The 14,318-nt window shown below is 38.8% G+C and overlaps 1 protein-coding gene across 1 annotated transcript; it reads left to right on the top strand.

Annotated features, from left to right (window-relative positions):
* The first annotated feature begins 1,499 nt into the window (after positions 1 to 1,499).
* Positions 1,500 to 13,942, top strand: cry1a (cryptochrome circadian regulator 1a). Its single transcript, XM_008400469.2, has 14 exons — positions 1,500 to 2,438; positions 8,818 to 8,926; positions 9,015 to 9,157; positions 9,242 to 9,426; positions 10,055 to 10,143; positions 10,225 to 10,365; positions 11,020 to 11,331; positions 11,406 to 11,557; positions 12,150 to 12,352; positions 12,441 to 12,539; positions 12,660 to 12,758; positions 12,851 to 12,931; positions 13,018 to 13,121; positions 13,216 to 13,942. The coding sequence occupies exons 1-13, from the start codon at positions 2,281 to 2,283 to the stop codon at positions 13,116 to 13,118; spliced, it is 1,872 nt and encodes a 623-aa protein (XP_008398691.1). The 5' UTR covers positions 1,500 to 2,280; the 3' UTR covers positions 13,119 to 13,121; positions 13,216 to 13,942.
* The last annotated feature ends 376 nt before the right edge of the window (positions 13,943 to 14,318 follow it).

Here is a 14,318-nt window from a genome sequence, read left to right as displayed (position 1 = left end):
AGTATTAGAGCAAACAGTAAGCAGAAAGTTATTTTATATCACATTTGGCTGTATATTGTTACAATAACGGTCTACCTAATCGAGGAGAAATGGAGAAAAGTACTCATGTTCTGTAAAGTGGAAGAGCACATACGTGTGAAAAAATATTCTAGTCAAAGTAAAAGTACAGAATGAACTGTTTTACTAGAATGAAAAAGTACAAGCTTTGAAATGTACTTATGTTTATCTGTTTCATTCATAATTTATCCCTAATATCTTTAGAATAACTTAGAGAAACAGCAACATTTTATATTTATTCTTTTACAATGTAGCACTGAAGTTGTTTTTCAAAATGTAATTTTTTTCTTAAGAACAAACTAGTACAGTTTTAGAAAAAAATGAATGGATTTATGCAACATGAAAAAAAGACAAGTAGAAAAATAATCCAACAGCAAAACAAAATGTTCATTTGTTGAAATACATTGAAAGTAAAATAAATAACTACATACGAGATAAAAGGAAGAAAAAACTGAAATGACGTAAAACGAAAAAATAAATGAATAACTGGTCCTTAAATTACAAGGCAAAAATAAACAGAATAAATTCCTAAAATAATGAATACATTTTAATTAATTTTCACTTTCCAAGAAAGTTAGTTTGAAGGCAGGATTTCATACCGCCCCTCTCTGGTGAAAATGGCTCATTACAACATCCGACCAATGCAGAAATCTTTTCAGCTTGCATAATTGCAAAGCCATTTTGTTATAGGTGTATGACGCATTTTTCTATTTTGATCTTTAAAAAGAAACCGAGCATGCAGATAATAAACAAACTATTTTTTTGATAAAACTACATAATCGTTATTTGTCATTGAAGAGTTAAGTAATGTATTTGCAGAGGAAAATGTGCGCACATTCACATGCAGAGGGGCTGTATATGAATAAATAGTCAAAAATGTAATTTTAAAACTACCTAATCAAAGAAGTCGAATAATTTGCGTCTGTAAATGTGAAGCACCGTTGTGAAACGGTTTGACTAATAACAAAAAGGGATTAAATATGGTAAAGCTGCAGCTGAACGACTGTAAACAATACGTAACACACGTACGACCTCGTGTGCTGATCCGGGTCTTTTTCTGACAACGCTGTTTTAATATTTATGGGGAGATCTCATTTACACCCCCAAAATCAGCTCTTGTGTGGTGTTATGCAAACAATGGGGTTTATTTACCATTCATTTAATTATATTTATTGCTTGCTTTAGGTCCTCAAAAATAACCAGCTGTGCTCCCATTAATCATTCATTTTCCTTAGTTATCCAGACATAACTAATTTAACCTGGTAACATGCTAGTCTAAGACACCATATGAGGTCATAACTTGATAATAAAGCAAGAGTCCAGCGCACACGCTGGCTGCCTCGCCTCGTAGGAGAGAGCACGCTGCTAAAACGTGACCACGCTGTGACACGCACGAATCGGTTTGGACCAATCACAGCGCAGCTCTGAGCCAGAGGACGTCGCCAGTTGGCGGAGGAACTGCAGTAGGTGCGGCTATACGGGAGAATCGGCGGTCTTCTGGCCATAAGGGGAAAAAAAAATCACCACTTATTTTCACTCAGACGTCTGCTTTCTAGCGTGGAAACCCGTTTGGAAGAGCACGAGGAAGGATTTTGACAACTGGATTTTTCTTTGGACGACATTAAAGCGACGAATTTCGTGGTTTCGAGTTTACATAACAGGCTTTCCTGGTGTTCACCGGTCTTGCTACGGAGCGTTCTGGTCATTCACCTCCTAAAATAACAGGCTAGTTAAATATTCCGTCTTTAACAGTCATATTGTGTCATTAGAGTAAGAGACAAGTCGAGAAGTTTATTGTTTTTTTCAATATTTGTGGGTTTTTCATTATTCAGAATAACAAGTTATACAACAAACCAGGCTAGAGCGCTGCAGCGACCAGGGTCCTAAAGCTCGCCGGGTTCACGTCATTACAGTTCCTTGGAAAACTCACTTTTCTGCGCCCAAATGCTTCAGGAATCAGCTGTTTATCAATTCTTCCACATTATGGAAAAAGTTCTGTTAGAGCAAGGCTAATCAAAAAAAAAAAAAAAAATCCGGGCTTAAGGTTTTTTTTCTTATCTGAAGTGACTTTCTATTTTTTATTCTATATTCTTCTCCTTGGACTATAATAATTACCTGCGAATTGGAATAATAATCAAGTGAGCTCCGTTAAAAGAAGAAGAAGAAGAAGACTGCTGATATCATTCACAAAAGGAATAACTAAAGGGCTCGTCCAGTTGAGTAATGGTCATTAATACGATCCACTGGTTCCGGAAGGGCTTGCGGCTCCACGACAACCCGTCGCTGAAGGACTCTCTGCTGGGGGCTGATACCGTCCGCTGCGTTTACATCCTCGACCCCTGGTTCGCTGGATCTTCCAACGTCGGGATCAACAGGTGGAGGTGAGAGCAGCAACCCATTAACACACTTCATAATGCATTCATGTTTACAAGATTTTCCCAGGATTAAAATTAGGTTAATACAACATCAGATTATATCGACATTTGGGACAAAATGGAGTAAAATGCAGAATTCTGCCTCATGAATTGAGCATCTACTAGGGGAGTAAGTGAAAATCAGGTGATGCAAATGAAATTAGAAAGAAAAAATAAAGAGAATTATTACTTTCCCCCTAAAAAACCTTTGATAATTAGTAATTGTGAAGTTGGGGAACATACAACAATATTACAAATAACAGTGCTGCTGTTACTAAAGATATTGGATCAAAATGCACCGTTCTTTAAAAAAAATCCTCACATACCAACTGTTAAGCACAATGGTGGCTGGGTGATGATGTGGGCTTGTTATGCTTGCAGTCATTGAGTTCTCGTGAACTGTTCTGTTTGCAGAAGTAATGTGGGGTCAAATGTGAGGTCATCTGTTTGACAGTTCAGATTTGTCTTAAACTGGGTCTACAACACAAAAATGATTCAAACATGGCAGCAAATTTACATCAGAATGATTGGAAAGGTTTGTGTTGTTTTCAGGTTTACTTTTAAACAATCGCACTTAAAAAAGAAACCTGAACCTTTTTATTTTTGTAAATATTTTTGAAGGAAATAAATTCTCAGTTGGAAGCAGATCTAGAGTTACTAGACTTCATTCATGTAGCAAGTGGACAGGGACGAGACAGAAAGTTACTGCAGATACAGAAAAGACTCAGTGACCCAAATGATCACAAGAGCTTCTATAAAAAGTCCAAATAAGACTTGAAATAACAATGAAGGGATGGAAACACACAGAGTTACCAAACCAAGACATAACTGATAAAATCAGATGCAAATTTAACTTGATGAGACTCAAAAAAATTTGCATATTCGGCAAGTGAAATGAGCCATAATGGGACTTAATGGATGGTAAATACTTCCAAAATACAAAACCCTAACAGGTCGCTTCAGTTGGATTTCTATTGTTTCTCTTCTCAGGGGTTAGTTCAATTAAACTTAGAGGTTTATGTAATTGTATGAAGAAATGAGTCCCAGATTAAAAAAGACATGACTGCTGTGAATCAAAGTGAACCTTCGCACATATGAAACATGGCTTGACCCTGCAGAATCAAACAAGTTTAACCCACATTGATTTTCTTTTCAAGCATATATATTATTATTTGTAAAAAAAAAAAAATAATACAGCTAGTTCATTATTATATAAATAAGCAAAGGTCAAAGTATCAATAATCTGACTGATATATAAGCCTGATTACTCATAGAAGCGATGACTTTACTCTTGTTGTTTCAACTGATCTTCTAAATGTTGGTGATTTCCAGCACATCTGAAGTTTCTTGCATGTTTTTTAGAGTTTCTAGGATGTTATTTTTCAATTAATATCTGTATCATTGACGTTTTATGAGATAAACTTACACAAAGTAGCATATAACCCTGAAATGGAATAAGAAACTTGTGTTTTTATTCTTAAAAACCCCCATAAATGTAGGATTAATTAAGAATCAGATCCTACATTCTTCTAAATATATTCCAAGTCACTGCCGTCAGAAGTGATCTCATTATATAAATCCAGCTGTTCTGTGAAGGCCTCAGAACATTAGTGAACATCCAGTACCACAAAGTCCAAGGAACACGGCAGGGAGGTCAGGGACAACATTGTGGAGACGTTTCCAGCAGCTGGAAAGACTCACTGTTTAACATTCAGAATATTTCGACTGCTATCACTCATTTGGCAAATTTGAGCTTTTTTGGAAGAGCCAGGAGTCTTGTTTACAGTTTGTACCACAAGCAGTGTAGATCATCACCCACTGATTATGCTTGAGATATATTTTTTAAGAAGAATGGCTGAAAAAAAATTGTGTATTTGTGTAAAGCTAGAAAATTAAAGCTTATCCTAAAGCTAATTTAATAAAAAAAACAACCTTTTTGAAAGTATTTTAAAACGTCGACATAACTTGTATGATGCTGTGTGCAGAAAGGACATCCTCTAGCAGTCAGTCATGCATTCAGTGTAAAAATGCCTCTGACTGAAGGCTATCCTGACATGCTAACAGCTCAGTTTCCAGGGAGCAGAAGTGATATTACACAGTAACATCTTAAATCACACCATCAGCTGTTAACTAGCTATGCTAATCCACCTCATTTGCTTTTGCCGCTGAGAAAATCATTGTCAAACATTTGCTGCAGTTCCAGTAAAACGTGATTGTACAAATTATTGCAGACCCTCATCGTGTCGCTCTAACCGCATAAAATGTCGATGTAGCACATTGACATTTGCAGTTGTAGGGGTTTGAATACTTTTCCCAGGTTCTGACGTTGGAGGAATGTTTGTCCCTTCAGAGTTGTCCTTCGGTGTTGCGTTGACGCTTTGGCCAGTCAAAACACGGATTCCCTCTCAGTTCTCCATGTCAGTCTCCACTCCAGCTGCTGCTGTGTGTGCAAACCTTAGCATGCTGTTCATTCATCAGTCCACAAATGGATGTTTTCGTTTCATATGTCATCTCATTCAGTTCTGTTGAGCGTCCATGTTTTTCTTTCAGTGTTACGCAACAGCAGTCGGCTGTGACGCAGTGCAGACACACAATACCGCGATTCCTTCCTTCGTCCCGTTTACTGTGTACATATTCAACGTTTCCATGCAGTTTTTGCGTCAAAACACTATTAAAACTGCATTACTCTGAGATTTTCCTCGAATACGGTCGCTCCAGATGACTTAATAATGGCAACTTCTCGCTTCTCGCTGACATTCCCTGGTGTGGAACAAGTAGGTCAGTGTGTCAACAGCAAACCATTCAACTCTGTGGTTTTTCTGATCTATTTCTGCTGTCCTGCCAGACTAAAAGACCCCAGCTTTGGTCCACAATGAGCTCTAATCCCCACAAAAGCTGCTGCCGTCTGATATCTGTTTTCACGTCATGATTACAGGCTCCTTCTTAGTGATCGTGTTGGTGTAGAACTGTTCTATGAAGTAGCTAAAGATGAGAGGGAGAAACAGTAAAAGTTGGATACAGACGGGACTATAACTGAGCTGCGTAGTGGTTTTCTTTTTGGGTCAGTCTCACGTTGTTAAGCTGACCTTGGATCAGAACAGCTGTGAGCCTAAACCTCCATCTTTGTCCCTGAATACGTGCGTAGTTTTCGGGTGGGGACGTCAGATGGTGACTCAACAAATCTCAACTAATTTAGCCAAAAGGAGAAGGTGAAAAGTTTCAACACGAAAACTTTCCATCCTCAGGTAATGGAAGGTTGTTTATGGTTGAAAACAAAAAATATCCAAATTAAATTAGAGTCATTTTGTTTGCTGCTCAGTGTTCTTGACAGGCAAGGGAAACTACTATCTTAACATGAGGTACTCTTTAAAAAAAGCTTAACTCAAGTGTAAGAAAGCCTCAGAGTGGCTAGAAAAACACTTTATTTTTTTACAGAAAAGCTAAACAATAATAATAGATATCCTCTACTCTCCATGTATTCTCTAAAATGTTTTATGAAATGTTCAGCTCTGGAAAAGCTGCACTGAAACCCACTCATGGTTTTTCCACCAAATATTGATTTATGAATTTTTCCTGAGTTAAAGCATTAGTATTATAGTCTCTAAATAAATATTAACTTGTTTTCTTTGCATTATTTGAGGTCTGAAAGCATCGCATATTTTTCGTGATTTTGACAATTTCTCATTTTCTGCAAATAAATAAAAACAAATTTTGATTATTGGAGACATGTCAAGGTTTCCCCCAGAAAACTTGCTAAGCCTGGTGGTTGGGTGCTTGGCAATCATTCATCCAGCGGCCATTGTGTTTTTGAGTTAAAAATGTTTAAAGCTGACAGGAAATCTGAAAATATAATTTGATTATTATGTTATTAAAAGACTGAAAGATTAACACCTGAACACCAAATATGAAGTCTTATAAAATGTAAACATTTTAATAAGCCTGGTGGGGGCACAAGTAAAGCCTGGTGGTCCGCCAGGCTTATAATACACTGAATGTTGTCAGTAGTTCACAGAATAAAAGAACAATGTTCATTTTACTCAAAAAAATTAGATATAAAAAAAATCTAATTCTTATTACGATGCTTTCTGTTGACTAAAACTAAAAAATAACTAAAACTCAGATTAACTTACACACTGGTGAAGTAATTAGGACATTCACATTGCTGTTATGTTGGTGTAAAAACTGTTGGGTGGGATTGCTGCAGGATGCCTCCGCCTCCTGCTGTCCGTATCCATAGCAACAAGACGGGAAGCTCCACATTGCTGCTGCTCTGCTTGTGTTTACCCATGTGTAGGTGTGATATAAAACGCCCTGCTGTGCTGTAAACAAAAAGTACTAAAAAGAACAACTTGTAGCCGAGTGGATCTTTAAAAGGAAAAAAACATTCAGGTTGAAAATATCTGATTAAAATCACGTTCATGAAACTTTTTAAATTAATTTTCTGTTTGTGTGATTAAGCATTGAATCAGAATATATAAAGAGGAGACAGACATGATCATAATTTCTGTTCTAGCTCAGAAATTTCAGGATTTGAAGAGTAAAATAAGGCAGAAAATGGTCAAATATTTTTTACTACCTTCCTGCTCAGAGAAAGTAAAAGTGAGTTTAGTCTCTTTCAGCCATATTTATTAATTATATTATTTATTCAATTTGGTTTCATAGAATGCTGCTGAGGCTAATTTGTGTCATTAGGGCATTAAATAGAATAATAACATCTGTTAAAGTACTTATTTATGTTCCATACAATAATCAGCAAAATAAAAGTTTTATGCAGCTCTCTATTATATTAATTAGTTTTACATTGTATGATTACTTTGTCTGACACACACAAAAAACCAAGCTAGAGTATTGCATGAATTTTCTTAATTCTTCAGCTTTATTAAGATTGTCTGAGTCGTCCAGCGTTTTTGTTTGATTAGTGAGAAATTAAATCCACTGAAGTATTCTTTAGTAAAAGTTTGAAAGAGTCAACGGTATTAAAAATGTCAGCTTTAGAGCTGCTGTCAGAACAGCAGGATCATCTCTTAAAAAGTACAGCTTTGCTTAATGGAAAGTTAAAGAATGGCCACTCAGTGTCTGGATTAAATTAAAAATAGCAAATGGTTTTTAAAATAATGACTAAAGTAGCTGTGTTAATCATCTTAGTTTATGGGCTTGTTGTATTGATAAAGGAAGGTTGCGATGAAATGTTCCCAGTATAGATCCTGTCTTCAAACCAGTTTAACTACTGAGTCACATCATAGATTAAATCTGAACTGCACTCTGTTTCCTTTCTGTATAAATATAACTATTTTGGATTGAGTTATCATTGGATTTCATTTGTTTTTGTTGGAAGTATACAGAAGAACAACACTTAAATGTTGGAGTTTATTGATTGAAAGTGTGTAACAAGTTAAAACAGGTGCAGGTATTACAATTAACTATTTAAAAATCATACAGTGTGAGTTCTTTTTTTTTAAATCTCACAATTTATAGGCACTTTCTAAGTGGGAAAACTTGTAAAATCTGTATGAAATTCTTATTTTTTTACCATATAATGCTTAAGACCAACTTAAACTATATATCTTTAACTAAGACTGACATGTTAGCTACACATGCACACACACTGTGACAGTTATGTCCTTAATTACCCATAAATAAAGTATTAATCTAGCACTGATAATTATTAAAAAATTTAATGTGTGAGATAACATTTGATTTCTTGCCCAGTTCTTTGTGTACAAACACCAGCTTCTTCTGGCTGCTCCTATTATCCCCAGTGACACACTTACCTCTGCTTCCCTGTCGAGTTTTGTCCGTTTTGTCCTGGTTTACTGATGTTTCTGGTTACTCTTCTTTTCAGCCTTCTGAGCTGCAGCAACATAAGATCAAATTATTTCTTTCACTCCTCGAAAGCGCAGCTTTTAGATCAGGTTCACCTCAGATGGGAGGCATTGTTCAGATGTAGGTCATCACAAAGAAAACGTCCTGTTTTGGACATTCAAATGTAGAAAAACACTCTTATTGTTGTAAATTTTGTGCATAACATCTGATTTATTTGGAGGTCTTCAGGGCATCCAGGAAGGTGGTACTAGAGCGCCACATGCTGGTTCAGAAAGAAAACTGGTTTAGGTTAAATTGATCCTACTCTTGGTCCGGCATCAGTATCATAAAATAATAATCATATAATAATCATAAAATAATGAAAATGAGTTTAATTTGATTACTGATCTTAAATTGTTTCCTCTAATGTGTTTATTTTTTCTATTTTCTCCACTTCCTCAAACAGAGCGTCGTTGTTTTACACCAGTTTGAATAAATAAAAGTTTAAAAGTTTGATGCAGCTCCTCTTCCTGCCTCTCTGCAGGTTCCTGCTGCAGAGTCTCGAGGATTTGGACTCCAGCCTCCGGAAGCTCAACTCCCGTCTGTTCGTGATCCGAGGCCAACCCACGGATGTCTTTCCCAGACTCTTCAAGGTGATTTGACCCACTATATTCTGCACACTTGGGTTGCTGCGGGACTCTCGTGGAAGTCCTGAGTAATCGTTTTGAATCTGTTTTGCAGGAATGGAAGATCACTCGGCTCTCTTACGAGTACGACTCTGAGCCTTTTGGGAAAGAGCGAGATGCTGCCATTAAGAAGCTCGCCTCTGAGGCCGGAGTGGAGGTGACAGTTCGCATCTCCCACACGCTCTACGACCTGGACAAGTGAGTTATCACACACCAAACAGCCCTGCTGCTGTTATTACCGTGTCGGTTTAAAACCAAATGTTTGGTTTTTGTGTTTAACAGGATCATAGAACTAAACGGGGGCCAGTCTCCCCTCACCTACAAGCGGTTCCAGACTCTCATCAGCCGGATGGACGCCGTGGAGCTGCCTGCAGAGTCCATAACGGCTGAGGTCATGGGAAAATGCACGACGCCGCTGTCTGAAGACCACGACGATAAGTTTGGGGTCCCCTCTCTGGAGGAACTAGGTGAGTTCAGCCTAAAGACACAAACAATTAATCAAATTACTGTTAATATTAGATTAAAATAATGATCCGCTTAGACCTTATTTTAGTGTTGTAGTTTGACCTCCATCCAGCAGAGGGTGCCACTGCTTATCCGTAAGCAGAGCAAGTAGATTCAGAATTAAAAATGGTGGAGATATAACAGAACAGAAAAGAGAAACTGAGTCGTTATGAGAATCTGTTTTGAAATATAAACACTCGACAAACTCCTGAAATTTCACATTAACGTTGACGGAGCAGCATCAACTTTTCACCCAACAATTACTGATTTGCTACAAAGGGTGTAATGAGAGAAAGGTGGAGGGCAAAGCGCAGAAAAATTGTAACATGATGGAAAAAGATGTGGTGTGAATAAGCACGGTTGATTTTCAGGGCTTCCTGAGTTTAATAATGCAATAAAAATGTTGCCCTTTATGGAAAGACAAAACCCTGGTTTTTAAGAACGTGGCCTCTTATCAATTAATCGTTAGTCGATCAATAATTTCAACTAACTTTAGATTAACTTGCATTCCTAGTTCAGGCATTCAAATCTGATGATGTTCTGAGATATGAAGCTGGTTTTAAATTGTGTGCTTTTATTGTGAACTCGCAGGTTTTGACACCGAAGGTTTGCCTTCGGCTGTGTGGCCTGGAGGAGAATCCGAAGCTCTCACTCGACTGGAGAGGCACCTGGAGAGGAAGGTCAGTCCAATCTTTTGCTTGTTTTTTTTAAATCGCCTCGTGCTTTTTCAGTTGTGATAACGCGACTGGTTTCGCCATCAGGCGTGGGTGGCGAACTTCGAGCGTCCCAGAATGAACGCCAACTCGCTGCTGGCGAGTCCGACCGGCCTCAGCCCCTACCTGCGCTTCGGCTGCCTCTCCTGCCGCCTCTTCTACTTCAAACTCACCGACCTCTTCAGAAAGGTGAGTGTTTTTACCAACACCATGAGACTTTTTGCTTGGATGGTGCAAGTTTAGGAGTTATTTTCATTTCTATTAGCTTTATGTGTAGTTATTAAAGCCACATGGTTAAAAGTTAGCAGTCTTAGAAAGTTAAGCTAACTTTTATATGAAGCCCTCATCCTGAGCAAGCATGTGGCAACAGTGGGAAGGAACGACGTATTTTTAGCAGGAATAAACACTGAAGAATATCAGGTTTAGTTTGAGAGGTCGGCTTGACCTAGGAGTGCTTTCTATAAAAAAGAAAAAAACTATTTCCATCTTCATCTAGGGAAATACAGCTAAACACAAGGACCTTGTATGAAAATAAAACCAAAGAAAAAAGTGGTTCAGTCGCCAAAAAAGAAAATAAAAAAACAGCTGAGCATGGGATCCATGGGAAAGAAACACAAAACAAAAATAACACCCAGCAAAATATCCATTAATGAGCTCATCCTTGGAAGAAACAACAAAAACACAGAAGAGAAGACACAAAGTCAGCTGCAGGAAGAGTAGCATTAGCTTTAATTAGGAAAAATGCTGGGAAAATGCTCCATCTGCGTCTTTGTGTGGCAATCTTAGGTTTAGACAAGTAGAAAGCGATTGCCCATCTAAATCTTCTCTAACGTCTGATCCCAGGTGAAGAAGAACAGCTCCCCTCCTCTGTCGCTGTACGGCCAGCTGCTGTGGCGCGAGTTCTTCTACACGGCGGCCACCAACAACCCCTGCTTCGACAAGATGGACAGCAACCCCATCTGCGTCCAGATCCCCTGGGACCGCAACCCCGAGGCGCTGGCGAAGTGGGCCGAGGGCCGGACGGGCTTCCCCTGGATCGACGCCATCATGACGCAGCTGAGGCAGGAGGGCTGGATCCACCACCTGGCCCGGCACGCCGTGGCCTGCTTCCTGACCCGGGGGGACCTGTGGATCAGCTGGGAGGAGGGCATGAAGGTAGAGGACGCCGACTTTTTGAGTTGCTGTGCGGTTTCGCAGAACGCATCAAACCTTTTCGGTTTCGTCTCCAGGTGTTCGAGGAGCTGCTGCTGGATGCAGACTGGAGCGTCAACGCCGGCAGCTGGATGTGGCTCTCGTGCAGCTCTTTCTTCCAGCAGTTCTTCCACTGCTACTGCCCAGTCGGGTTCGGCCGACGCACCGACCCCAACGGAGATTACATACGGTACCGTCACTGAGTCCCACTCTGAATTTAACGTTTTAGGTCGATTCTGGTGGCCGTGTGTCCTTAGAAGGTCAACAGCCCAAAACTTTGTCTGGGGTTTTTCAACCGTTTTAGGGTAATTTTAATTAGCTGAATCCAAAAATCTAATTGGTTTTGCTCAATCAGGTCAGCTTTCTGAACTATGGATGCGACATGAGCATTGAAATGTGTTTCTTGTTCTCACATCTGGATCGTTTTTCTGAGAATCTGGGATCAATGAGTGATGAGCAGGAGGAGCGATTCCATCAGAACAGAAAAGAGACGGAGAATTTTACACAATGAAGATGTTGAAAAACAATATTTCCTCCTAAGACCTTTTTGGATGAGAAATATTAATGGAAACGAACTGATAATGTCAAAAAAATTAAATCAATTTAGATCGGATTTCTAATAAAAACCTGACCTGATTGAGAAAAATGTATGTCATTTTTGATTTAGTGGTGCAAAATAGTCCTAATAAAACAAATAACTTCCAAAAAATATTGTTTGTAACCTCCTTGGGATAGGTGAATAATCCGCCACATTCCCGCTCTGTTTCCGTCCCTCCGTTCAGGCGCTACCTACCCATTCTGAGAGGATTCCCAGCGAAGTACATCTACGATCCCTGGAATGCTCCGGAGTCTGTGCAGAAGGCTGCCAAGTGCATCATCGGCGTGCATTACCCCAAGCCCATGGTGAACCACGCTGAGGCCAGCTGCATCAACATCGAGCGAATGAAGCAGATCTACCAGCAGCTCTCCTGTTACAGAGGCCTGGGTATGCTGACTCGTTACTTTCTTTCTCTCTTGTTCAGATGTAAGGTATCTTTCCACATTGATTGACTCTTTATTGTTTACATCCTCAGGCCTTTTGGCTACAGTTCCATCCAACACCAATGGAAACAATGAGGCGTCCTCAGATGCTATGGCGTTCCCCGTCGAGGCTTCACCCCAGGCTCCAACAAGTAAGACTAAAAAATGTTATTCTGTTTAAATAAAGTTGCACAGCTGCACCTCCTTGCTTTTACATTTCTCATTAAAATTCAATCGGTTTAAATGTGTTCTGTCTTTCTTTGATTTTTCAGCCTATCAGATGCCAGTTCATTCACAGACAGACTGGCGCAGCGGGGTGATGGTTTACCTGCAGGGGGATCCACAGAACAGCACCAGCACACACAAGCAGGGTAGGGATTATTTATAACTTCTGAATTATTCATATTTTCATGTCAACCTGTTTGTTTTAATCAACTCTGATGATTGTTTCATCTTCCTGTAGTTCCCAGTTACGCTCCAGCTACCAGCATGATGCGCTACACTCAAAGCAGCCCACAGATTCCAGGTCCTGCACTGCAGAAAGGTGCAAAATAAATCCATTTAAATGGGTGATGTGGGGTAGTTTCTGTTAAAACTTTCTAAATGTCACTTTTTTGTTTTTGTTTTAAGGATTCGAGCATCATCCCGTCACACAGACCAGCGGAAAACGTCCCAATGAGGATTCTGGCCACGGCAGAGGCTCTAAAGTCCAGAGGCAGAGCAACCACTGAAGAGTTAGTGACACATTTATTTTACACACTCATACTCACTGGGATGAAATGTTATGTTTTATGACAAAAATCTTATTTTTTTTTTCATTTCTTTCAGGTGTTTCTGCTCATGGTCCTTCATGTAATCAGCCAAATCAAAGCAGACACTAAAGGACTAAAGGTTTACCTCCAGCACCACGGTGTTGCATGAACGCACCTTCAGGATGATTAAATGCACACACACACACACACGTTCCCGATTAAACAGACTGTGGACTCTGATGAGGACTGCACTTCAGCGCAGCGGCTCACTCGCTGAGCGCTTCTCTGGCTTAATATCGACAAACATCCTTGTGTATATAATGAATTTGCTAACTGCAGCTCACACAACTTGTACATATTTGGATATTTTATGTATGTTTTCTCTCCTTGTGTAGCCATAAACCCACTGATATATTTTTGATATGAGATCATGGATAGATCTTTTTTTGTTTTGATAGTTCTCAATAAATAATAATAATAATAAAAAACATTTAAAGACTTTCCAAAAAAAAAAAAAAAAAAAACACTGAGAGAGCTTCTGTGTTTGCTAACCATCGTTTTCCCCAAACTTTGTTCTTTCTTGATCCATCTATCGTAAACTGACAAAGACAGAGTGTTTTGGTTGATCTCAGTAATTTTAGACGTGTCTCATTCCTTTTCAGTGTGGAGGCAAAATAACATTAACCATCTTGATGTTGCCCTTTTTTTTAGTAGTTTTGGAGAATAAAAAAGGACTCAAGAGTCTTTGCATCACAGTGACTTCCCTGTAAGATCCTTAATAAAGACGTGTACCACAAACAAGACTCTAGTGTATTCATTTGAATCAAATTGTGGGTTTTATCTTGAACATGTGAGGAGATTATATAGTTTACCATTTGATCATTGTGTTGCTTCTTCCAGCAACAAGGTAGCTCATAAGGCTTTATAAGATAGAAATAAAACATTGTGGTGGCAAATTAAAGGAAAATAATAAAGAGTTGCAATCTAGACTAAAACTAATGATGTTCCAGTTATTAATTGAAGGCAATCCTAACCAAACGGGGTTTTAACTTTGATTTAAATAAAGTTTATTCCAGATTAGGGGAGTATTAAAACTAAATGCTGCTTCTCCCACAAAATATATATATTTTAAACCATAATAACAAAAACATAACGCATAATTTTTGTACCACTTCACCA

Source organism: Poecilia reticulata, linkage group LG23 (assembly GCF_000633615.1).
Source record: "Poecilia reticulata strain Guanapo linkage group LG23, Guppy_female_1.0+MT, whole genome shotgun sequence".
Classification (NCBI taxonomy): Eukaryota; Metazoa; Chordata; class Actinopteri; order Cyprinodontiformes; family Poeciliidae; genus Poecilia; species Poecilia reticulata.
Note: the sequence above shows the minus strand (reverse complement) of the source record. Positions and strands in the feature narration are given on the sequence as shown.

Coding starts and splice junctions, on each gene's coding strand:
- cry1a (XM_008400469.2), top strand. CDS start 2,281: ATGGTCATTAATACGATCCACTGGTTCCGGAAGGGCTTGCGGCTCCAC. Junction 10,366..11,019: donor TCACCGACCTCTTCAGAAAG/GTGAGTGTTTTT, acceptor GTCTGATCCCAG/GTGAAGAAGAACAGCTCCCC. Junction 11,558..12,149: donor CCCAACGGAGATTACATACG/GTACCGTCACTG, acceptor CCCTCCGTTCAG/GCGCTACCTACCCATTCTGA.